The following is a 23,216-nucleotide window of genomic DNA, read 5'->3' as shown; positions in this document are numbered from 1 at the left end:
GAGTTTGACTGTGGTAATTACGTTCTCCTTTCATGAACAGATCTCCTAGGAAATTCTGTGATTATATTGTTTGTCCTTAGGTATGTAAATCAGAAGCCCCATAGTTTGAAAAACTTATTTTCTTATAGAATACATACAATAGCAATACTTTTAGGTCTGTGCAAAGCAGTCAAATACCAGTCATTCTGTGCTATGACAATAAAACTAACAGTGTGGCAAGAAATAGTGGAAGTTTGTCTTTGTAAAGAAGCTGAAATAATGTGTTTTGGATAATGTAGTCTGTTCCTATTTTTTTTTTTAATTAGATATGAAGTAGTATCTACCTCAGCATCTAAATTATATTCATTTGTACATCCATTATCAATAAAGTGATGGTGGTGTATGTTGTTCTCTGTGTGTGCTATTGTGATTCTCCTCTAGTGAATCCAGATTTTCAATAGCAGTATCATAAGTCACATTTTGCTCAGGTTACTTATGGCATCGGACTGTAGTCCTTTTTATTAACTTTAAAAGCAGTACTATTTAGTGACTATTTTTCTTCACATTCTTACTATCAAAGTTATTCCTTAAAAACATATTCGTGTCTTCATATATTTTATGTGGTTAAAATCAGTAACTTTTTCTACATCCTCTACAGCAGGGCTAGTCCAGTCCTTCAGGATTTGATTTCCCTAACAGATGAATTTTTATTAATTATTTAATAGTTGTTTATTTTATCAGTAGATATATTACTTTTCTAGGCTGTTTTGTTGTTTGGTTCTTTGGTACTGTGAGGGTTTTTTGTGTGTATGTATTTGAGTTGCTGGTTTGTTTGTGTGGAAATCTTTGAAGCTGTGTTGAAAATCCAAAGAAAGTATGTTTTCTGTATGAGGTTGACAGTCCTTTAGTTTAATACCAGCATACCTGCCAAAAAGATTTTCATCATGGTCTGGTTTGGAAAGAAAGTGTTGGGATTATTATTTATTTATTTATTTATTTATTTATTTAAAATTTGAGATAAGTTGATACATATATGTCTGTCTTCTGTAATGAGACCCCAGTTTAGTGCTTTGGTGACTGAGGACATACTTATCTGAGCCTTTGGCCATTTGTTTCTCTTTACTGTCAGTTGAGGAACTGTCTTTCAGTTTCATCTCATTAGTTAAAAGTACACGAGCGAGTCGTTCTCAATGTGGACTTGCCAAATACCATCTTCCCAAGAATCAGTCATCCCTAGGCTTTTCCTGCATTTTTTTCTGCAGTGATTTGTAATTTTCAAGGCAATCAACTTATCCACCTTTCTGTTTTTGCCCCTTCCAAGCATCATTAATCCCTAGATGATATGAGATGCTGCATATTGGATTTGTGCAGACTTGGACAGTCAGATTTTTCAGATGTGCAGTTACATTCCTTATCTTGCTGAAGAGTAATGAAAACAATGTTCAGATTTGTCATGTTGCAATCAAATGTTTACTTGGAAAGTTTGCAGCTAACACTGCCCAAGTGTAAGTGCTTTCTGTGGGCTCACTGTGGGCTGTCCCAGAGCATATGGTACAGGCCATGGAGCAGTCAGTGCACAGTTTTACCCTCTAGACAAGGCTGAACTTTGCTGCAGGGTGTACCTCTTATGGGTATGTGATGGAGAAACAAAACTACATTTAAATATTAAGTTAGAGTTGTTCGTTTTTCAGTGGCAAAGTTTGGTGCACATTAATTTTCAAAGTATGATAATGTTTTTTCAGAATTTTTAATGCTGTTGCATGTGAAAACTTTTTATAGATATGAATGCAGTGCTAAAGGTGACAGCTGATAAAGTCTTAATGTGCAGGAAGTGGTGGTTTTGGGTTAGATTTCTTAAGTGTGTGGGAAAACTAGTTTTAAGATTTCTTAAGTGCATGGAAAACTAGTTTTAAGATTTCTCTATATATGTAGTTGTGGAATTAATGTAACTTAATTTGGATAGCTTTGAAAACAGATTGGTGGTGAAGCATACCTTTCTAAAGTCGTGGGTTTTTAAGGTTGGGAGGGAAAAGTAAAGTCGTCTGAAATAGTTTGTCTCTCTAAAATTTTATTATGTTTTCTCTATTCCAGAACCTTAATAAACAAGCATTTGATCTTGCAAAAGTCCTGTTGAAAAGGACCGTCCAGACCATTGAACCTTGTATTGCCAATGTATGTAAATTAGTTAATCCACGTTACCTACAAGTAGCAAATGTTCTTGTTACTGTCTTGATTTATTGCAAATTTGGTGGGATTCTTTCCCTTGTAAATATTGTTTATAAAAGCCACATTTTGTAATGCAGCTACAAGAATACCATTTTCCAAATAAGGTATTGTTAACGTGGTTGTTAAGTATGTGGGATGTATCAAATAAGTGAAGAGGAAATTAATTTTTGCCCATCTCAGTCTAAAGTTAAGCCTAAATTTAGGCTGTGAAAATAGGTGACCCCCAAAACTCCTGTTACAACAAAAGGAATTGCTAGTACTTTGTATGTCCAGTAACCAGACAGCCAAATTTCATACCAAGCTTTAGGATGAAGCATTTCAAACTGCCAACTCTTTGCTGGAGTTTTTTTTTCCCCTCCTAAACTTGCTGTAGTCATAAAGACTGAAAGAATTATGTTTTTCACTTCTACTGTAATTCTTCTTGTTGAATGTCAGAGTTGTGTGTTCTGCCTATTAGTACAGCTACTACAGCCTTTGGGGAATGTGGTCTGATCCATTCTGTTGCCTTTCCTTGGTGCCAAAGCCAATAGAATTCGTAAAAGAGTAGTTAAAAAAGGAAATTAGACAAATTCATAAAAGATTAATCAGTAAGTATTTAAAAGTGAGACCAGGAGTCTCACTAACAAGTACCACTTTCCAATTCCCCTTTAAGCTTTTTAATTAGTCATAGCTGGAAACAGGATAGTACATAGAGTAATGTTTGAGTTGATTTAATACTATTCTTCTTACTTTCTTTTTCAAGTGTGTAATAGCTTTGTAGCATTTGCACTGCTCAAATAATATTAACCCACAGAATCTAATAGAAAGTATATAAGGTATATTAAAATTTAACAAATCCAAAAGAAATAGTTCATAATTTAGCCTACTTTCGGTTTCTTTCTGTTAGATCACTAACAACCTTCATACATTACTATCAAATATCACAAAACATAACATAAAGCCATCTGACGTCCTTTAAAAAGGATTTGAGGTGGAGAAGCTTCATTTTCAGTATTTGATGATCTTCAGTTGACTTGGTTTTAAATTACAAGAAAATTAAAAATAAGATACTAATTTTTTTTCTGAATGTCTACTGGATGAATATGCATTTTAAATTAATTCTTTTGTTACCTATTTATTTCGCTTGGGAGATGGTTATTGATATTTTAAATTATCAAATTATCATGAATTAAACTGTCTTGACTGAAGTATTAGAACTGAACTGAGAAAGGTGTTTGTAATTTGCCTGAGCCTAAATTTTTAAGGGTGAAATGCTTTGATTTAATGAAGACATTGTGCATTGAGTATCTTCCATTACTACAAAAATATTAATGATACTATGTTAAAATAACTTTTAAAAATAGTTTTTGCTTTAATGAGGGTCAGTCTGCCAAATAATAATGTTTGTGTTCTAGTTTTTTAATCAGGTTCTGGTACTGGGAAAGTCTTCAGTAAGTGACTTATCAGAACATGTGTTTGACTTGATACAAGAGCTTTTTGCCATAGACCCTCACTTACTGCTGTCTGTCATGCCACAGCTTGAATTCAAGCTGAAGGTAGGTTACAATGTAGCTTTGGACAAGCAGTAAAATTTGTGCGGAGATTAGGAGTGCAGAGATGTAGATTTAATAAGTGTTCTACTGGAGGGATAAAAAGTTTATATTTATTGCTTTACTTGAAAGATAAATGTAATATCAAAGAAGGGGTACTGGCAATTTGTATGTATTTATACTTACGTATATAATTGTATGCTTTTTTTTTTTGCTTGCAAACATATTATGCACACAAAATATATACTCATAATGATAATAGAGTCTAATGCAAAAGTTCTCTGTGCTTAATCTTTTGAATTCACCTGAAATTTATGAAGTAATTAGGCTGTAGTTGGCTTATGTCATGGAATGCCAATCTGTCAGCTTCAGTATTGATTTGCAGAACTTTGTTTTATGAAATGTTTTAAAAATAGAGGAATTATTTCCTAATATTTTCTGAGATTTGTCATAATCGGCTAGTAAGTCAGCTGACTTCTTTAATTTATCCTGATTTGGAAATTTGTGGGGCTTTTAATTATAAAGCTGTTTGTCTTTCATAAAATTGTAAGTGAATGAGGGCATGTATGTGTGCATGTACATGTAGGCTATGGTAGCAACAAAAAAAGTAACCAAGAAATAGGTGTTTGATGAAATGACGTATCTCTTTTATTATTGCAGATCTGTTTATAACATCTTAATTGGTGTCTTTTCCACGCACATGGAAACATTCTTAAAGAATGTTTTACAACAAAAATATCATGAATTGTTGAAATTGCCAAAGATATGTTATTCGGACTACTGTGTATGGGTTTTTATTCCCAAAAGAGAAGGAATTTTCAAAGCACAGCCACATATTCAGTGTCTGTAATATGTTGACTTAATAGGTATTTGTATATTTTCACTCATATTAATCTAGTATTCTAATTAGAGAGACTGAGGATTATCAGAAATTATTTCAAGCTCAGTTTTTAATCTAACTGTTACAAGAACAGAAAGAGAAGGAAGCCAGAAATTATTATTAAAATATTGTGGATAATGATTTACAGTTTCTTTTTCATGTTTTGATTTTTAGAGCAATGATGGAGAAGAGCGTTTGGCTGTTGTTCGACTTTTGGCTAAACTCTTTGGCTCCAAAGATTCTGATCTGGCCACGCAAAATCGACCTCTTTGGCAGTGCTTTCTTGGGCGGTAAGAGAAATGGGATGGAATTCTAAATTTCTATTCTTTTTGTTCTGAATTTTCTTTTAGTATTGCATTTGTCATTGTTTTTTTAAAAGGATATAACTGTTTGTTTATATTTGAACAAGTTACTTTGTTAAATCTTGAAAACAGAGAATTGCACACAGTTACATTTTGGAATGAAGAAGCCTGAAGAACTGCTGCTATTTTGCTGTCAGCTACAAGCATATAGGTTAGATAGACAGTACATTACACACACGGCAGAAATTACACAATAGCTATGCCAGCATTGTCTGAAATTTCATACTGTTCACCTGTATCTGCAACTGTATGTCTTTTGTTTGGCTTTTACCTTTTTGAGTGAAGAGATACTTCCTTTTCCGTAAATATAGAAGTTTATAATTTCTAAAAAAGTGAATGCTTTCAAGTGGTACATATTACATGACAGTGTACATTTTTATAATTTTGCCTGTGTTTATATATGCACACACAATATTGACTGTGGAGAATTGTGTTCAAAAGTCAGTGGACAAAAATCTGTTAGTTCAACGTTACCTCCCCATACAGCATATTCATGCTTTAATTTTAGTCCTGACTTAATTTCACGAGGAATAACAGAAATTTGTATGAGGAACGTTTGTATTATGGAGATAAATTCAGAACCTTTATATTCTATTATTTTGTCACATAGAAGTATTCTGATAGTTAACAGAACATACTATCAACGCATGTTACTACATAGAGAATAATCATGATTTGAAAGGCTAATTAAAAATTAACATTCATCATCTTCTATCCCTCTAGGTTCAATGATATCCATGTCCCTGTGAGATTAGAAAGTGTGAAATTCGCCAGTCATTGTTTAATGAACCATCCAGACTTAGCAAAAGACCTCACTGGTGAGATGCTCGTGCAGGGGTTTAGAATAATTTACGAAATAAGCAAGGAAGTGTATAATTATTTTTTTACATAAAAGCGTGGTTCTAAAATGTATCAAGTCTGATGCTTGATGCTGGATGGAAGAGCTAACACTGAGTAATTGATTTCTGCTGAAGACAAGTGCTAGTTATAGTAAAAGAGGAGTGTGTGACTTTGTATGGACTTTGTCTGTGCGTGTGTGTTTAAGAAGCTATGCATTGCAGAATGAATTTTAAAGTAATTTGAAGTTCTAAAGAAACTTTTGGCAAGTCAGAGCAAATATTGGTGCAACATCTTGACTTATTTTCAAGAACAGTCACTGTGTTCCCCAGTACTCTCCCACTGAGTTCAGAAAATGCTGTTTTGCTGATCTAAACAATGAAGTGTCTTCCTTCACTACAGCATTATTTTAACTATGAGCAGATTTTCAGGCTTCACTGAAAAACTGTTCTTTTTTTGATGCAAGCTATCCTACAGCAATTGTCGGTATTTTTCATTCATTATTTAACTTTTTAGCTCTTTGGGAATGAGAGTTTCTTCTCATCTTATTTCTTCTCATTCACTCACCCCCCTTTTTTTTCAGTATATTCTAATCAGCTTTTTTTTCCCACTTTCATTTGCTTGTTGCAAATGAGGTTATCATAAAAGCTATTCACTTTTGTATTCTTCTGATATTTACAGTTATCTAATTGTTTATTTAACGTAGAAAACATTGGAACAGATACTTCCTGTGGGTAGCTATAAGTTTAATAGATTACATGGTTGTGATATATGACTGACATTTAATTGTTTTAACATTATTAATAAATCAGAATATGTCACACCTACATAAATAAGCCAAGCTTTTCATTGTTTCTGATCGTAACAGAATATTTGAAGGTTAGATCACATGACCCAGAAGAAGCCATTCGACATGATGTTATTGTTACAATTATTACTGCAGGCAAGAGAGATCTTTCTTTAGTCAATGACCAGCTCCTTGGCTTTGTAAGGGAAAGAACGCTAGACAAACGGGTAAGTGTTAATATTGTATTTTCAGAAATTATCTGCTTCTAGTATACCTTGGTAAAAGTAAAACCAAAAAACCAAAGCCACAGAATCAGAGAAGAGTTGACTATTAAGAAGAATGCTGCAGGGGAAAAATAATTTTGCAAGAAGATCTTAATGCAGATTCCATAATATGGTGGCATCAATCAACACAGTTATCAAGCAAATAGGGTCATTGACTTGTGAGAAAGACAGTCATATTGTTAGAATAAGAATTGTCACGCATGTTAAGGCCAAAGGGCCCTATAACCCTTTATAATTCTCATAGTGGTCAGTTTTGGCTTCCAGCAATTTGTGATTTAATGATTTCTTAAATCTGCTTGATAACGTACATCACAGCTTTCAATGGAACTTCATTCCATGTATTAATCGAGTTCTTTCTTGAACTTACTTGTACTTCATAATCATACATGGTATACATCAGCAAATTCAAGTTTAATGCACATTTGGAAAAAATAACTTCACTTGTTTGTTTTTAAACTTGCCTGATAATTTCACTGGATATCTCATAGTTCTTGCATTATGTAAAATAATGAATATTCTTTGACCCACTTATGATTAATAAATATGTATAGCATATCTTTTCCAGTTATTTGCCCTCCAGTTTAAAGAATCACCTGATTAACTTCCACACAAATTATTACTGCATTCTTTGGATCATTCTTGTCTGGATGTTTTATATCCTGTTGTAACTAAGGTGACCAGACTTGGCAATGGTATTCACGATGTGCACCATGTTGTGTACATATTTTTCCTTATTGTGAAACATTTGGTCTCTTACGCTGTTTCTGAGCACTGAGCTGACAGTTTTGACTACAGTGTCTTTCCTGAATAGTTTTAGATGATATATTGCCTAATACTGTCCATGCAGAGTTAATGCTGGTGGGAAAACCTGGCCTTAATCTGAAGTTCTTCCATTTCACTTTGTAACAATTCAGTAGTGTGACATTTCTGCAATTCTTCATTAAAATGTTAGATCTGACTACCTCAATAAATTTTATACACTCCGTTCAGTTCATTTTCTAATTTTTCTTTATGTTAAGTATCAGAGATTTCTTTCTGACTCTGTCTGTGTGTTCCCTTTGTTCCCTTCATTGTAAAAATCAGTCATTTGTTTCCACCCATTGTCCCCTATGTTTACTTAAAAATTAATTCGCAACAGGATTTTTATTTTAAGATCCTGTGGTGTGAGACTTTATTGGAAGTTTTTTTGGGATCCTAATGCATTCTACTGATGTACTTCTGGTCTGCTAAAAGTTATTTTTTCTTAGACAAAACTTCCCATTCTGTAAAGGGCAGTGACTCATTTCCATAACTTATTTTTCAGTCGTGTCAGCTCTTTGTTGTTGTTACTGTTTTGTTTCAACCTGTTTGCTCATTCAAAATAAGATGTTCTGATGAGTGGTACATTGTTCCTCTTGGAACCCTTTGGATTCTTTCACATTTGCTGTCTTCAATCTGTTCATCGATAGATAGCAATAAGAGAATAATTAGTATTTGCTATATCATTTCTGAATTCCTATAAAAGTAATGGATGGGATACCACCTGGTCTTAATGATTTTGTTACTGCTCATTTTATTAATTTTTTTAAAATGTCTCCTAATGACGGTTTAACAAACCTCTTCGGACCTCTCTCCTTGAATAAATCTTGTTTGTCTTTCAGTCCTACAAAAAGGGTCTGCCTGGAAGTCTTCCTGCTTCTAGAGGCTTTGGTGAAGATGTTATTCAATATGCTTTTCATAATTTGTTTTTGAAACTTTTGCCCATGCTTCATCAAGGATTTACTTTCAACTTGACAGAGTTTATGCTCTTTCCTGTTTATGCTTTTTCAGATGTGGCTCCATGGTCTTTGGGGGGTGATGTTTAATAGCAGACTTCTCTGGGCTGTGTAGCCACATTGATTCCTTTTATTTTTTGTCCCTATTGTTCATTTGTGATAGGGGGTATCCTTTCTGTAGCCTCTTTCATTCTAACTGGTTACTTCACTTCTTTTTTTTGTTTATTCCTCTTTTTAAATGGGAATGTTACTGTAATGGATTTTGAGAAAAGAGTATTTTCTTTGCACAGAGAAATACTGATTTCGAGTATGTTCACTATTATAAAGCAGCTCTTCAATTAGTGTAACCTGCAGCTTGACCTTGCATGTTTCTCAATAGTGATTAAGATCACCTTCCTTCTTTTTTAGCCACTAAACAAACATGTCCAAAAAGTCATTTATGAGATACAAAACCTTTTAGTGTAACCACCACTTCCCACTGGGACTTCCATCTAGTGAGAATGGGATGATTGTTACTGTGTCTTCTACATAATGTCTCTGTTCTCCTATACCAGGTTGCCATCAGTAAGTCTGTCAGTTGTGCAGCTATGGTACTAATTTCCACAGAGCTAGGGCTTTTCAGTTCACAGAGCTTTAAATTAAGTGGTACTTAATGTTCCTAATATGTTTGGCGAAGTCATTTCACACCAGTCATAGGTTTGATGATACAGTGCATTTCAGTGTTAGGTGCTTTTTTAGGCAGTCCTCAGTGAAGAATAACTTCATCTGTACATGATGTTTCTCTTATAAAAATCTCTGGACAGAGCTTTAATGAAAATATAACCTGAGGAGAGATTAAAATTGAGCACTAACTAGAAATGACTACAGAAAATACTTAGCATTTGAAATAGACCTTAACAATATAGGATGTCTTTGTAAATATTGACCTTTCTTTATTAACCCCTTGTTAAGTACTCTGCTTTCATTTTAGGCTTAAATTTGCTAGAATCATTTCTTGCAATCCTTTTTTGTTGTCTTCTGACAATAGTTTTGCCATTCTTCCTGTGTCATGCAGGGTATTTGATGAAGCTATCAATTGCATTGGAAGGGTACATCTGAATGCAGAAAAATATTAAGACTTTTCTGAAAAAGTTCCTCCTGCAGACCTTTATTTTTTTTAAATACGCTTTAGGTCACAATGGGTGTGAACAGATTCCTGCAGAGAAGTTAAACAGCAACATCTGTTTATAGCTAAAATTGGGTTTTTTGGTGAAAACTAAGTATTAGACTGTGTACTAGCAAAGTCAGTACTGTCTTGACCTGTTACTTGTTTTAACATTTAAATATGCCAGCTGTGTCTGGGGGGACATCAGGCAAAGTGTCGCCAGCCGGTCGAGAGAGGTGATTGTTCTGCTCTGCTCTGCCCTGTGGCAGCCTCACCTTGAATATTGTGTGCAGTTTTGGGCACCACAATATAAGAAAATTATTCAGCTATTAGAGAGCATCCAAAGGAGGGCAATGAAGATGGTGAAGAGCCTTGAGCAGAAGCCGTATGAGGAGCATCTGAAGTCACTTGGTCTGTTAAGCCTGGAGAAGAGGAAGGAGACTGAGGGGAGACCTCATTGCAGTTACAACTTCCTTGTGAGGGGAAGAGGAGGGACAGGCACTGATCTCTTCTCTGTGGTGACCAGTGACAGGACCCGAGGGAATGGCCTGAAGTTGTGTCAGGGAAGGTTTAGGTTGGATATTAGAAAAAAATTCTTTCCCCAGAGAGTGGTTGGGCACTGGAACAGGCTCCCCAGGGAAGTGGTCACAGCCCCAAGCCTGACAGAGTTCAAGAAGTGTTTGGGCAATACTCTCAGGCACATGGTGTGACTCTTGGGGATGATCCTGTGCAGGTCTAAGAGTTGGACTCGATGATCGTTGTGGGTCCCTTCCAGCTCAGCATATTGTATGGTTCTGTGAAAATACAAGTTTATTTTTTCCATCTTCTTGACACAGCTTACTCCAACAGCTAGTGGTGTCTAAGGCTCTTATGGTGACATAAGCTATATTTTCTTCATTGCCCTTTGTGAAAAGGAAGTCACTCAGTAAAACTGTGAAGAAATTAAATGTACAGTATCTCAGTGTTACCGAGACAGGCCCTTATTTTAATAAGATTGAGGAAGTTACGCATAGTATGAATAATAGTATCTTCGTTTATGCTTCATAGGGTGAAATGATCTGAGCATTGTTAGTCCTTGGAATTCAAGTACCTAGTGTTCTGGAAGAAATGGTCTCTTTTGGTTTGAATTTCATGCATTTCTTTTAAATGGTGTGGGAAAACAAGGTTCTTCTGAGGCTTTCTTTGTAAATCATTCAGTGTGAGACACTATTCTGTCTAAATTAATTCTCAGTCTGTTTTGGTATGATTCCTTCCACAAGTCAGCATCAGAGAGCTTAGGGATCTTGTCTGTTTAATTGTTTAATAATGGGATCTTTCCTATTTATTTGAGGGGATAAAGTAGTGACCACCAAAGCAAGGATGATGAGAACCCACAAACTCCTGTGGCCGTTGTACTTTTTTTTTTTTTCCCCCTGAATTCCTGGAGTTTTAGAGCAATTACTTTGAGACTTCAGCAAAATGGGCCTCTCCCACTGTCCTGGAAAGTGGCCTAAGAGTTCAAGCCGTACTAGGTTTAGATAGGCCTAAGTTCTAGACCACCCATGTCTAGACAAAGGTGCTGTAAGACAGTGAGAAGCAACGAGGAGAAAGAAGTCAGCCACCTCTGATTGGTGCCTGTCTGAATAGATAAGCCTTCCAAATCCCGGCTCAGGAAGACACTTATTCAGGCATACATGTTAAGCTGTACTTAACTTTTTTATGCTACCTAGCCCCCAGATTTTCTTTGCTTGGCACAGAGGAGTAGTGGATTCCTCTGTACTGACAATACTGAATCTGCATAGTACAGGGAACAAACCCATTATGGAGGCTTTGCAATGTCTCATTTAGGGGCTCTAATCTGCCCTTTTCAGCTTTTGAAGTGGCTAAGTATAGGAGACCAGAAAGTGACTGTTCTGTCTTTCACGCTTCTATATCTTTACTGTATTTTGTGTATGTTTGATACTTATTTACCAGAATCACTTCCCCACCTCCTTTTCATTTCTTCCCCCTCAAGTGGCGAGTAAGAAAAGAAGCTATGATGGGTCTTGCCCAGCTATACAAGAAGTATTGTCTTCATGCCGAGGCTGGAAAAGATGCTGCAGAGAAAGTGAGCTGGATAAAGGATAAACTTTTGCACATATATTATCAAAATAGCATTGATGACAAGTGAGTCAACCTAAGCCTTCCTACTTTTAAGTGTATAGTGATAAGAAATATTCTAAAAATGTGCTTATCCTATGAAAGCCGTTATATTCTGTATGTGTGGGTTTATGTATGATGTATTTAATTAATGATCATTAACATATGTACTTATATATTCAGGATGGTTGCATTATCTGTTTATGGATTCATTTTATTTACTGATGGAACTAGATCTGTGACAGTAGTAGAAATTGTCAAATAGTCAAATTTGGTGTTTACTCTGCCCAGTTCTTGTTCGCGTTACTGCTTTCCAGAGGCCAGCATGTTAAAATCCATGATCTATGAGTGTCTTGCATGTACACACCAGAGTACATACACAGACCTATCCTTTTGGTATGCTGTGTAGAAAATGGACCTTTTGACAGAACAAAAGCTGAAGAAATATCGGGGTGCTTCCACTCGTGTGTAGCTTGTCTTCCTTGTTTTGTCATCAGTCTCTTTAACTTTTGAAGTACCATTTTGGTGTTGGAAAAGGTGTTTGCCCAAGGTTTTGGAAGATAGTTTTCAACTCTCACTATTAATTGTGTCATGAGAAGAGCCACACGGTGAGATCGCATGAAGGTAGAATTTCAACCTAGATTTTTAATGTGGCAGTCTGGAAAATTCCTTATAGAGTTTCTTAGGACCTTACTTATACAGTCTACTACCTCAGTATGTCTTGTTATTTTGGTGACTGGTCTGAATGGGCTAATAGCCTCTGTCAGTAGCCAGTTATGATAGTGAATTTTTAACCACTGCAGTGAAAAATTAGGAAATCTTCACATAGTTTATACAAAGCTAATTTAGCATGTGTATGTGCATAAAAATACACTTTAATTTGCAGTGAGAGGTTTGTGTTTTTTCTAGTGTCTCACTGTCACTACACAGGTTTGAGAGCAAGCAGAGAATTAATTGAATTGTATAGTGAATAGGGCAGATGTTTTCTGTATTCCTGTTCACAGAAAATGCAGAACACTGATGGAAATAAGGCAAGGAATTTCGAGGAAACAGCATGTCACCAAAGCTGAGTTTCTTTCTGTGACGTGATTTCTTCTGAAAGTCTGATTAAGCTATTGAAACTAGTCTTTTCATGAGTAGGCATGGATTGTATGCTGTTTGTTTTCTGGGTATCCACACTGAGAGATTGGTGGCTTGATTTTCAGTGTTCCTATAGTTCAGTTTGGTACCCTGAATTTTTAATTCAAATGTTACTGGTTTTCAAGGCTGACATTTAAGTTCTAGCTCTGTCATGTCATTGGATTGGTTTCCTGGTCCCAGTGGTGAAACAAATGCATTTCAGTGTTAATTTTGTCAGAATTGTAAAGTTTTAGCACCTAAAGAGCTGTAGAAATGCTGTGATATTTTAAGACAGTCTATCCAACTCTTTAAACACATAAGAGCAGGTCAAAATTATCCAACTCTGGCCTATTTTCCGTCCATAATGAGGGAAGAGGATAAAAAGTAGGAGTAACAGCTCTCTGAGCCTTGGAGTATGATCCACTGGGTGCATGAGATAACACTGGGTCTTTCAAAAGACAGTAGCTCAGTATCACACAGAGTTCAGACATGAAGTGGAATAGAACAAATTTTCTCCACATTGCTAACTCAGTCACTTGATAATGTTTTTGTTGTTGCTTGAATATTGACATACATGTGTACTCAGGAGTGGGAACTTCTAACCATGGAGCTATTTGCCACCTGTGTGCTCTGAGCTGCTTTGTTTTACAATAAATGCATAGGGAATGTGGAGTAAAATAACCTCATCTGAAACAGTGCCCTGTTACCCACTCTTGATGTGCTTGCCAGCGACTTTCCTCGCAGGGAAAAAGTGTGTCTTGGAGTTATTCCTGATTTGTAAATCTTGACCCTAACCAACAGGAACCAGGGACAGGATGATACAGCCTCTCCATTTGTATTGACAGCTTTTCTGGAACGTGTTTCTACACAGACATGAGCTAGAGCCATGTTCATAAATTGGGAAGAATTCTGATGCCTCCAGTATCCTAGTGTTAACCAGGTGGAATCCCCTGAGATCTGAAGATCTTGTTCCCCAAACAATTTAGTTCTTGGAGTCATCACTAGTAAAATGTACATTTAAAGATGGAAAGCCAAGTTTTCTATAATACTAATGAGGTGTCTTGAGATAATGGTATCCATATTCATGATCATCCTTTATTCCTCTGCCTTGCCATCATGTGTTTTGGAATTTTCTTTGAACAGAAATGAGGTGTGTTTGATCTGTGCTGCCTTCTTATGGTCTTTGTTCAAGGCAGTTCTAGAGTACTTACTAGTACTAATGTACTACTGTACTAGTATATAATGGAAAAAGTTTTAAAATTCAAACCCACACAATTTTTGTCCATAAAGAGCAAATTGTATAGCTGAACGTTGTGCACAGCTCTCATTGCTATGAATTAAATTAATGGCTGAATTTTCTTTCATTTGACAGGGCTATATTTTGTTGTTCAAGGTTGATATTTTATGTAAAACTTTAAATATGTATTTTTTTAAAAAGATAATTGGAGAATGGTTTTGCTGGTTTGGTTTGTTCTCACTTAGTTTTCCTTTTGCTCCTTTAGTTGTATATGTTTTAGTGTTCCTTCATCTCCACTGTTTTAATGCTGATTTTTACCTTGTGTATTAGAATAACAAGTAGTTTCTCAAGTACTACAGTTCTATCTTAACTGTTCCCTTGAAGATACTTCAGATTTTTACTTTTCCTCCCATTTGAGTTACATTCCTGTATTCTTTCTCCTTTATTTGAGCTTTTTACTGTCTGTATTCCTTCCTTATATATGAGAGTGAACAAAGGGAGATTCTCAGATCCTCAAGAAAAAGGATAGGCTGGATGGTGACAGATAAAGCAATTACTCCCTCTTATAGGTGAAAGTGAAAGAACATGGAAAAGCTCTTAAGAAGCAGTTCTTGCTAATCTTTCTGTCAGCAGTGGAAGGCATCTTTATAGTTGAGATAAAGGCCACTACCTTTTTGTCTTCTTTCTTTGTTGAAAAATCTGGTTTCAATGACTTCCACTATTTCTTACCTTTTCAGCTTGTCTGAAAGGTATCACCGCTTCTGGATATGTACAATTTTTTTCTTCTTTACCTGCAGATTACTGGTAGAGAAAATCTTTGCTCAGTATCTTGTTCCACACAATTTGGAAACGGAAGAGCGAATGAAGTGCTTGTACTATTTGTATGCTAGCTTGGATCCAAATGCTGTCAAGTGAGTATAGTTTGTATTCAGCAAATACTTGCTTTCTCAGGCTTTTCTAACATCTGTGTCATCTTACTTGTATTATCAGGATTTAAATAAAAATATTTAAATAAAATGACTTCTAGATTTGCTCTGTATTGGGGACCATGATGAAGATATCTGTAACTGAATTCTGGTTGATAGTGGCCTGTTTTTTATTTGGGTGGTTGTAAGAAATACTATGACCATCTTGGGTGTATGAAATTGTTCCAGAAAGAATAAGAGAGAGATGATGTTCTGTAAAAAGAAAAAATGAGTTCAGCCTTGTTTTGCAAAGTTATTTTTAATAGTTGTTAGGTTTTCACTGTAGCTAGCAGGTGTTGCACTTGTAGGATAAATGAATAACCAATGAATACGTTGGTAAGCTTTACTTTTCTGGTTTTGCATTTTTGCAGAGCACTGAATGAGATGTGGAAGTGCCAGAACATGCTAAGGAGTCACGTACGAGAACTGCTAGACTTGCATAAGCAGCCCACTGTACGGTTCTGAAAATACTTATACTTTATCCAGTGGACCCATTAGACTAATTTACTGGGGAGCTTTAATATTCTATTATTTGTTCAGTGTGACTTCATTATTCTGCTGCTTTCCATATGTAGACAATGTTCTGTTTTCATTAGGTAAAGTTGCTTGTAGTAATTCTTAAATGGATATGACCTCCTTATGCTGATCATTCTTTTATAGTATTGCTCGGTAACTTTGGAAGAAGTTTTTGAAAGTTTATTCGCTTTTGACCTTTTTTCTTTCTCATGTTCTAGTGTATATTGAGAATGGAAAATGTTGTAACACAAAGCAATGATTCCCTGTTGGTTAGAAAACACAAGTTTTTAAGTATTTCTACTGGAATTTTACTTACAAGCATATCTTTGGACTAGTAGAAACTTTAAATAGAAGGGCATTGCTTTGGGGTTTTGGTGTGTGAGTGGGCTTGGGGGAATTGTTTCTTTGGGGATCTTGGGGTCTCTTTCTTTTATCTTCTGTGAATTAGTGAATTTTTGCAGTTCTTTGATATTGCAAGATGATTTTCCTGCTAACAATAGTGTTGCACTATTCTAGTGTCTATTCTTAAAACAAAAGCATAAACCATAAGATTCAATAATGCTGCAGAACAACTAACAGATCGGCTTAAAGATGTATTTTATAAAGGAGATATTGCTGATTTGTTTGTTTATTTTTGCTGTTGTCCTCAGTCAGAAGCAAACAGTGCTGCCATGTTTGGAAAGCTGATGACCATAGCAAGTAAGTGTTAATAACTTCTATAAACTGTTGCTACAGCATTCCTGGAAGCTGTATTTCTGTGAATCTTAGCATGCTAAAGTGGCAAATTTATCTTATGTTAAATTGTTTTTAATCATACAGAAAACCTTCCAGATCCTGGAAAAGCACAAGATTTTGTGAAGAAATTCAATCAGGTTTTGGGTGATGATGAGAAACTTCGGTCCCAGCTTGAACTGTTAATTAGCCCTACATGTTCTTGCAAACAGGCAGATGTCTGTGTGGTAAGGAAATGGAAAAGCAAACTTTTCTGCTTTAAGTATTTGTGCTTAAAACAGTTATTTGGAAGTAATGGTCTCTTTTGCTGCCTAGACATGGTTTTCTTATAGTTCCAATTTTTATAAAATGCCTTTTTAGTTAACAGGTAGTGATTATGGAAAAGATAGTTTATGATCGTCATCTTGCTTCCTAAGAAAATGTTAGCTTTAATCCTTCCTGGGATTGTGAGCAGCAAGCATAAAGTCTAAAAGATTAATTTATTTCATTAAAATATTTTATTTCAAGTGTCTCTTTTGTGGTAGGATTCCTGTCTTCTCACACTAATGCAACTTCTGAGTACCAGCAAGTCAAATATTACACCCTTCACATATTATTAATTTGTTTTTCATCCTAGAACACTGTTTTGAGATAAATCTTTGTCATTTTATTTAATCTCTTTGATGACAATACACATCTTAATTTTAAATTGGACTTTTCCAGATTCTGCCAACAATCACAAATTAATTTTTTTTTGTATGATCCCAAAGTAAAGTAAGCAATTTCATTGACAGAAATGACAAAGGTCATCTATAAACAAGCATAGGCTTATTGGGTTTTGTCTAATGGCTTGGAAATTGTGTGGGGAAGGGAGCAGGATGACCTTCAGAATTACGTCCTAAACACTTGATGTAGAGAGTGTGTTTCCTTCTAGACTAGTAAATTTTGTACTTTGCAAATGCAGTGTTGCAATTTCAAGAGAAAGGCTTCTTCCTTCTCCCTGAAGTTAATAGAGCATAACAGAACCTAACAGCAAAAGAGTTTGTAGGTCTGCAGCATCTAACCCTGTAAGAAAAGGAAGGTCAAGAAGTCGTTTCTTTGAGAGATTTTTTAGACTTTTGTTCTAAACAAAAAATACCTTCTCTGAGTCTGCAGCTGAACTTAATGCACTTGAAATTTGTACATTCAGAGGGGAAAACAGATTTTTGGATCCAGAACATTCATAGGCAAGTACATACCATTTGAGATCTGTTGTAGGCAGGGTAGTGTAGTGCTTCTGCACATCTGCAGTCATGTAGCTTTTAGTGCAACTTTTTCATTATTATGAAGTCTTATATGTACTGCAGGATTACCCACAGTTTTCTGGATTACATCTTGTGTACTGCACTTAGCTCTTCCTTAATTCTATTTTGGATCTGGCCTGCAATTCCTTATGAATTCCTGAAGAACTCTTAACTTGAAACCAATTTAAATAGTTTGGTAAAAGATGTCTGCTTTCAATATTAATATGATAGAAGAAAGATTTGGAGATAACACCAGCCCCCCCTTAAAATATGTTTCACTGATTATATAGACAATCTCTGTGGCAAAAAGAAGTGACTATATATAGCTTCTTCAACATGCCTAGGAAGTGAAATGAATGTAATTCTTGTTTGTATCTAACATTCTTATAGAGAGAGATAGCCCGGAAACTTGCAAATCCTAAGCAACCAACAAATCCTTTTCTGGAAATGGTCAAATTTCTTTTGGAAAGAATTGCCCCTGTACATATTGACTCAGAAGCCATTAGGTAAGTTTGAAAGACCATGAATGATTGACTCGTGAATGATCATAGACATGATGGAAATGACAGAAAAAAAAGAAAAAAGAATTCCTTGGGATTTAGATTGATCTGTCCTAGCACTAAATATGTACTTTTTGTAAAAAATTATGTAAAGTATTAATTTCCAGCAACCTAGGGGATGCAACTGTTTTTGGAGCTGTCTGCAAATTATTCTAAAAGTATAGGAGTTCCCGATGAACGTTCACATAATAAACTGCAACACAGTCTTCCATGTAGCATCTGTATTAATTAGCTTTCGGGGGATTGTGTAAGAGAATGTTTTGATTTCTTTTGAGAGTTCACTGACAACCTAATTACATTCTGAAACTACTGCAACTATGTGTTGATCTAATGCCGCCAGCGTGGGGAGGATTTTTTTGTTGGATTTTTGGTGTTGTTTTTCCCTGAAGAATTATATTTGCAGAAAGTGAAATCAGAAGGAAAAGGAATAATGGAATAACTTGAATGAAAATAACAAAAACCAAACAGCAACATCAACACCGGCCTCAAAGTTCTATTGCCTTCCCTTTCTTTATTGTCAAAACCAAGTGATCTTGCTTGTATGTCCAACCTTCAACATTGTCATACTTATAAGTTTGTTTTCTTTTTGTATCTCTTATTTCAGTGCACTAGTAAAACTAATGAATAAATCCATAGAGGGGACAGCTGATGATGAAGAGGAGGGTGTAAGTCCTGATACTGCTATTCGTGCAGGACTTGAACTTCTCAAGGTAAGCTACGTTAATGCAGTGTTAGCATGCCTTTAATAGTTATTACTTAGATATTTATTTTTTTAATGTATGAAACTGTTTTGTTATTAATTCTCTCTTGTAAAAAGAATAATTAAAGAGATGGTTTGTTGGAAGAAGTATGTTTTGAGAGTTGAAATATGCGTGTTAAAGCAGAAATTGTTTTCTGCTTAGGGAAGTCATATAGAAGGTGGCGCAGAGGTAAAGTGAGAGGAAAATAAACAGGTAAACTGGGAGAGACATCTTCTTTTGGGCCTGTATGGTACCGGAAGGGAAAGCAAGCAATTAGCTCAAGGACCAAGTTATGTGGAGAAAAAAAGGGAATTTGTGTTCTCAGTGGTGCTGTGAAGTGGCAGGGGGAGAAAGAAGGATGTCTGGCAAACATCTGTGATGGATTTGGATGGTCATTAATGAGACTATTTTGAATATGTTACGAAGGGGAGTATAAAATATAGGAAGGAATGGAGGGCAAGGTTACATAATTAAAGTGTGATATTTCAGAAGTGTGAATGAACAAGGTGGAGTTTTATGGAGTTGTATCACACCAAATTTGGTAATGGCAACCTTGGTAGGAATAGTAATACAGAGGTATGCAAAGAAGTAATGTCTGTCTGCTAATGTAGCTGAGAAAAGAAATCTGCCAAAGTTGAAGATTTTGTCGCTGTGTTGTGGAGAATGTTATTTCACACACTAATAATCACACAAGTGGGCAACTCTGATCAAAGAAACCAAGCTAAGATATATCCAAAGAATTCACAATATACGTGCAACTTTTCATTGTTCTCTCTACCTTGTGTTACCTTCTGTTATCTTCCTTATGTTCTCCCTACCTTATGTTATACTTAATATGGGTCTGCTGTGGGATAACCTTTTGTTATCTCTTGTCCTGCCTTGACTTTCTGTATGTTTAGTTTCTTGCTTGGTGTTTCTCCTGTTTAACAGATTGTGTTATATTTCATTAGCTTTAGATTAAAAGGACAGTAGCCTACATTTTGTTTTATCTATGTTTTGTAGATATCTTAACCTTCTAGGTTTCTTTTCTGCCCAGGGATTATAGATTCTGGAGAAATCAAAATTTCAGTTCAGTGAAGTGAAAAGAAACATTCTTAAGTAGATTGAAATACAAACAAATATGTTGAATAAGTATTCATTTTAAGAAGTATGTTTATATATTCAAATAATGTAGTGTCCTATAAAATATTTGGAGGAGGGGAGGACCTGAAGAACAAAACATATGTGAATTTATTTGAAAATTTATATATAACCTTCTCCAAAGTGCAACTATTGAATGTAGTAATTTCATATGAGCATGTTACAGCTATGTATGTTGATGGTAATGCTCATAAACAGCCATAATTTTGTTTTTCTGATGTTTCATTTACCATGAATAAATATACCTTTGTTTTATTGTGTATCTACAGGTTCTGTCCTTTACACATCCTACCTCGTTCCACTCTGCAGAGACCTATGAGTCTCTGCTACAGTGCCTCAGGATGGAAGATGATAAGGTAGCTGAGGCAGCCATACAGATTTTCAGAAACACGGGTCACAAAATAGAAACAGACTTGCCACAGATAAGATCGTGAGTATTCCTTTCCCTTCTGCTTTTTAATGTACATTTATTTACAGCATGAAAACTGTAGATTAGGCATTGAAACTTATTTTAACTCTAGGTTTAGATTTTAACTCTTTTGTTTAGATTTGGATCTTGTGTGGGTTTTGAGGAAGATGTTTGAGTTTCGGTTCTTTGAACTCTGCAAGCTGCTCTTTTGCCTCTTGTTGCTGATTTAGATTATGTAGAACGTGTCTAAATAATCCATGTACTAAATAATCCATGTACTGAATGCTGTATTGCTACAGAGCTTTTCAAGAAAGCTAGGAAATTTTTTTTCTTAGTTGTTCTGTGTCAGACTCTTTCTGGGCACTTTTGTTTTTTCGTGTCAGTTGCTGGGAGAATTGCATGGCAAACATCACCAGTTAGTGTCTCAGCTGATGCCCTCGCAGGGGCCAGGCCTGCCTGCCAGCGCTGTCTGGCCAGGGAAACTGAACACCTGACCAACCTGGACCTGGGCTCTGAAGTGGCTTCTGCCCTGCTCCTTCCTTCAGTGGCTTCTGATCAGCAGATAGATTTCAGGGGATTCAAATTCCAAAATTCCTAATAAAGCAGTTGTTTACTTGGGTATACAGTGCAATTAAAGACCAAAGTTACAGTAGTAAAGGCCTTGTAAACACACTGCTGTTTAATGGTTATTCCTAGCTTTCATAGATTTTCTTCAGCCCTGTCACTTCCAGGCTTGGAAAACAAGTCCAGGAATTTACCCTAGCTGAACCTGTCAGGTTCCGCCCACCTTATGTTTGGCTCCCTAAATGGCTTTATTTTAAACATTATTCTCTTTCATGTTTGACTTTTTTTTTTTTCCTGTGGGCTGTTTTCTACTTGTGTGTGCACAGTCAGATGTTCAACAAGTATTACTAAATACAATTCCGTCCTGCTTTTTACTTTATGACTGTGATCTTTCCTGAACAGACTTCAAAAGAATGCTTGATTTATAAGACAGTGAGGATAGATTTGTATATGTGAAGATAGTTATTTTTTTGTAGATTGCAAATCGCATTTTGAAGTATTCTGTTTAATGTTTACAGAACACTAATTCCGATTTTGCATCAGAAAGCAAAAAGGGGCACTCCCCATCAGGCAAAACAAGCTGTTCACTGTATACATGCCATATTTTCAAATAAAGAAGTGCAGCTTGCACAGATCTTTGAGGTATGTCTTTTTTGGTTTTCAGATTTGCTTCTATTCTTAACTGATTAAGAATTAACATTAATTAACATTAATTCCTACTGTGTGTTAACAGTTTGTGAGGTCAGGAAACCTACAGATGAATGGTAGTCAAGATAAGTCATTAATTTTACAGTAGCAAGTTACTAATGTTTGTCTTAAAGTCACGATTTTGTAATATTCTGATATCTGATAGATAAGGTATTCCTTTTTGTCTACATGCGATAAGTTTGGGGCAAATAAGCTAAACATGTTGGAATGATCCACAGCAAATCCCATGGGGACACATTTAGCAGATACTAAAATAAGAGATAACATCCTCTGCTTTCCAGCTGTTTTAAATTATTGCGCTTTAAGGTCTGTGCACAATACAGCCTTTCCTCACTGAGGAGGTTAGTGCAGAACAACTTGACTGTAAGCTCAGACAGACACCAGCTTACTGCTCACTTACTGCTTGCTTAGACAAGTTGTTAAGCAAAAAGTTGTCTTATACAGAGCAGAGAGGTTATTACTTCTCACTGTAGTCTCTTAAATAATAACATTATTAAAACTTGTAAAATATCTTAGGTTCTTAATCTTGGCTGTCTTTGAGCTTATGTATAATTTAGAAGTGTGAAAAGCTTTGAATCAAGCTCTCAGAGTTTGATCTCTGCTTAGACTTCTGTGAGAGTGGTTGTTCCCTCCCTGATACCAGAGTACGATGCAGTGGTGTGGGGTGATAGAGCAGCATGGAATTGTCCTGGTGACTGTTACCTAGAAGGGAAATACTGATGGCTAAAAGAAACGTCCCTGGTGATTTCCAAGCTTTTGAGTGCTGTTTTCTACCACTGGCAGTTCCAGTTTAGGTTTTCACAACTCCTGAACAGAATTCAGTCAGAGTTTTTTCCCATGTCTCTCAGGTCTGAATATGTTTCACGGTTAAAACAGGAAGAGAATACAGCATTTGTTTTGCCCTTAACTCATGTGAGAATTTTGGTTATTCTGTTGATTAGAAAATTGTATTCTTTCTCCATTTTGATTTGCTAACATTATTAATTCTTATGGAAAAACAATGAAACTCATCAACACTCCAGCAGTAAAATAAATGATTTTTAGACATGCTAACTTACTTATCTGAAGTTGGTTTTTGAGGGTTTTTTTTTTTTACTTCCTCAGCCTCTTAGTAGAAGTTTGAATGCTGATGTACCAGAACAACTTATAACTCCCTTGGTCTCTTTGGGTCATATTTCTATGTTGGCTCCAGACCAGTTTGCTTCTCCAATGAAATCTGTTGTTGCAAATTTCATTGTGAAAGATCTCCTAATGAATGACAGGGTAAGATTTTCTTTTTTTGGTAAGTGCTTACTATGCTGTTTGCCTGTTACTAACTCTGTGAGGAATAGAGCTTTTCTGTTAAATGAGTCAATAAAGTAAAA

At 35.6% G+C, this 23,216-nt stretch overlaps 1 protein-coding gene across 9 annotated transcripts in view; it reads left to right on the top strand.

Moving 5' to 3' along the window:
• PDS5A (PDS5 cohesin associated factor A) overlaps positions 1 to 23,216 on the top strand; it is a 78,299-nt gene that overhangs the window by 32,340 nt on the left and 22,743 nt on the right. For all 9 annotated transcript variants that reach the window (XR_003527574.1, XM_027642842.1, XM_027642843.1 and 6 more), the window contains exons 7-21: positions 2,071 to 2,151; positions 3,600 to 3,740; positions 4,789 to 4,904; positions 5,700 to 5,794; positions 6,682 to 6,827; positions 11,776 to 11,927; positions 15,054 to 15,167; positions 15,593 to 15,674; positions 16,388 to 16,436; positions 16,557 to 16,696; positions 18,122 to 18,237; positions 18,896 to 19,001; positions 20,441 to 20,601; positions 21,663 to 21,786; positions 22,957 to 23,115. Coding sequence is in view for 8 of the 9 variants with exons in the window: in XM_027642842.1 (XP_027498643.1) it covers positions 2,071 to 2,151; positions 3,600 to 3,740; positions 4,789 to 4,904; positions 5,700 to 5,794; positions 6,682 to 6,827; positions 11,776 to 11,927; positions 15,054 to 15,167; positions 15,593 to 15,674; positions 16,388 to 16,436; positions 16,557 to 16,696; positions 18,122 to 18,237; positions 18,896 to 19,001; positions 20,441 to 20,601; positions 21,663 to 21,786; positions 22,957 to 23,115 (1,782 nt within the window). In the remaining variant the exon portion in view is untranslated. The remainder of the gene's footprint in view (positions 1 to 2,070; positions 2,152 to 3,599; positions 3,741 to 4,788; positions 4,905 to 5,699; positions 5,795 to 6,681; positions 6,828 to 11,775; positions 11,928 to 15,053; positions 15,168 to 15,592; positions 15,675 to 16,387; positions 16,437 to 16,556; positions 16,697 to 18,121; positions 18,238 to 18,895; positions 19,002 to 20,440; positions 20,602 to 21,662; positions 21,787 to 22,956; positions 23,116 to 23,216) is intronic.

Source organism: Corapipo altera, unplaced genomic scaffold (assembly GCF_003945725.1).
Source record: "Corapipo altera isolate COAL_440 unplaced genomic scaffold, ASM394572v1 22, whole genome shotgun sequence".
NCBI classification, from domain to species: domain Eukaryota; kingdom Metazoa; phylum Chordata; class Aves; order Passeriformes; family Pipridae; genus Corapipo; species Corapipo altera.
Note: the sequence above shows the minus strand (reverse complement) of the source record. Positions and strands in the feature narration are given on the sequence as shown.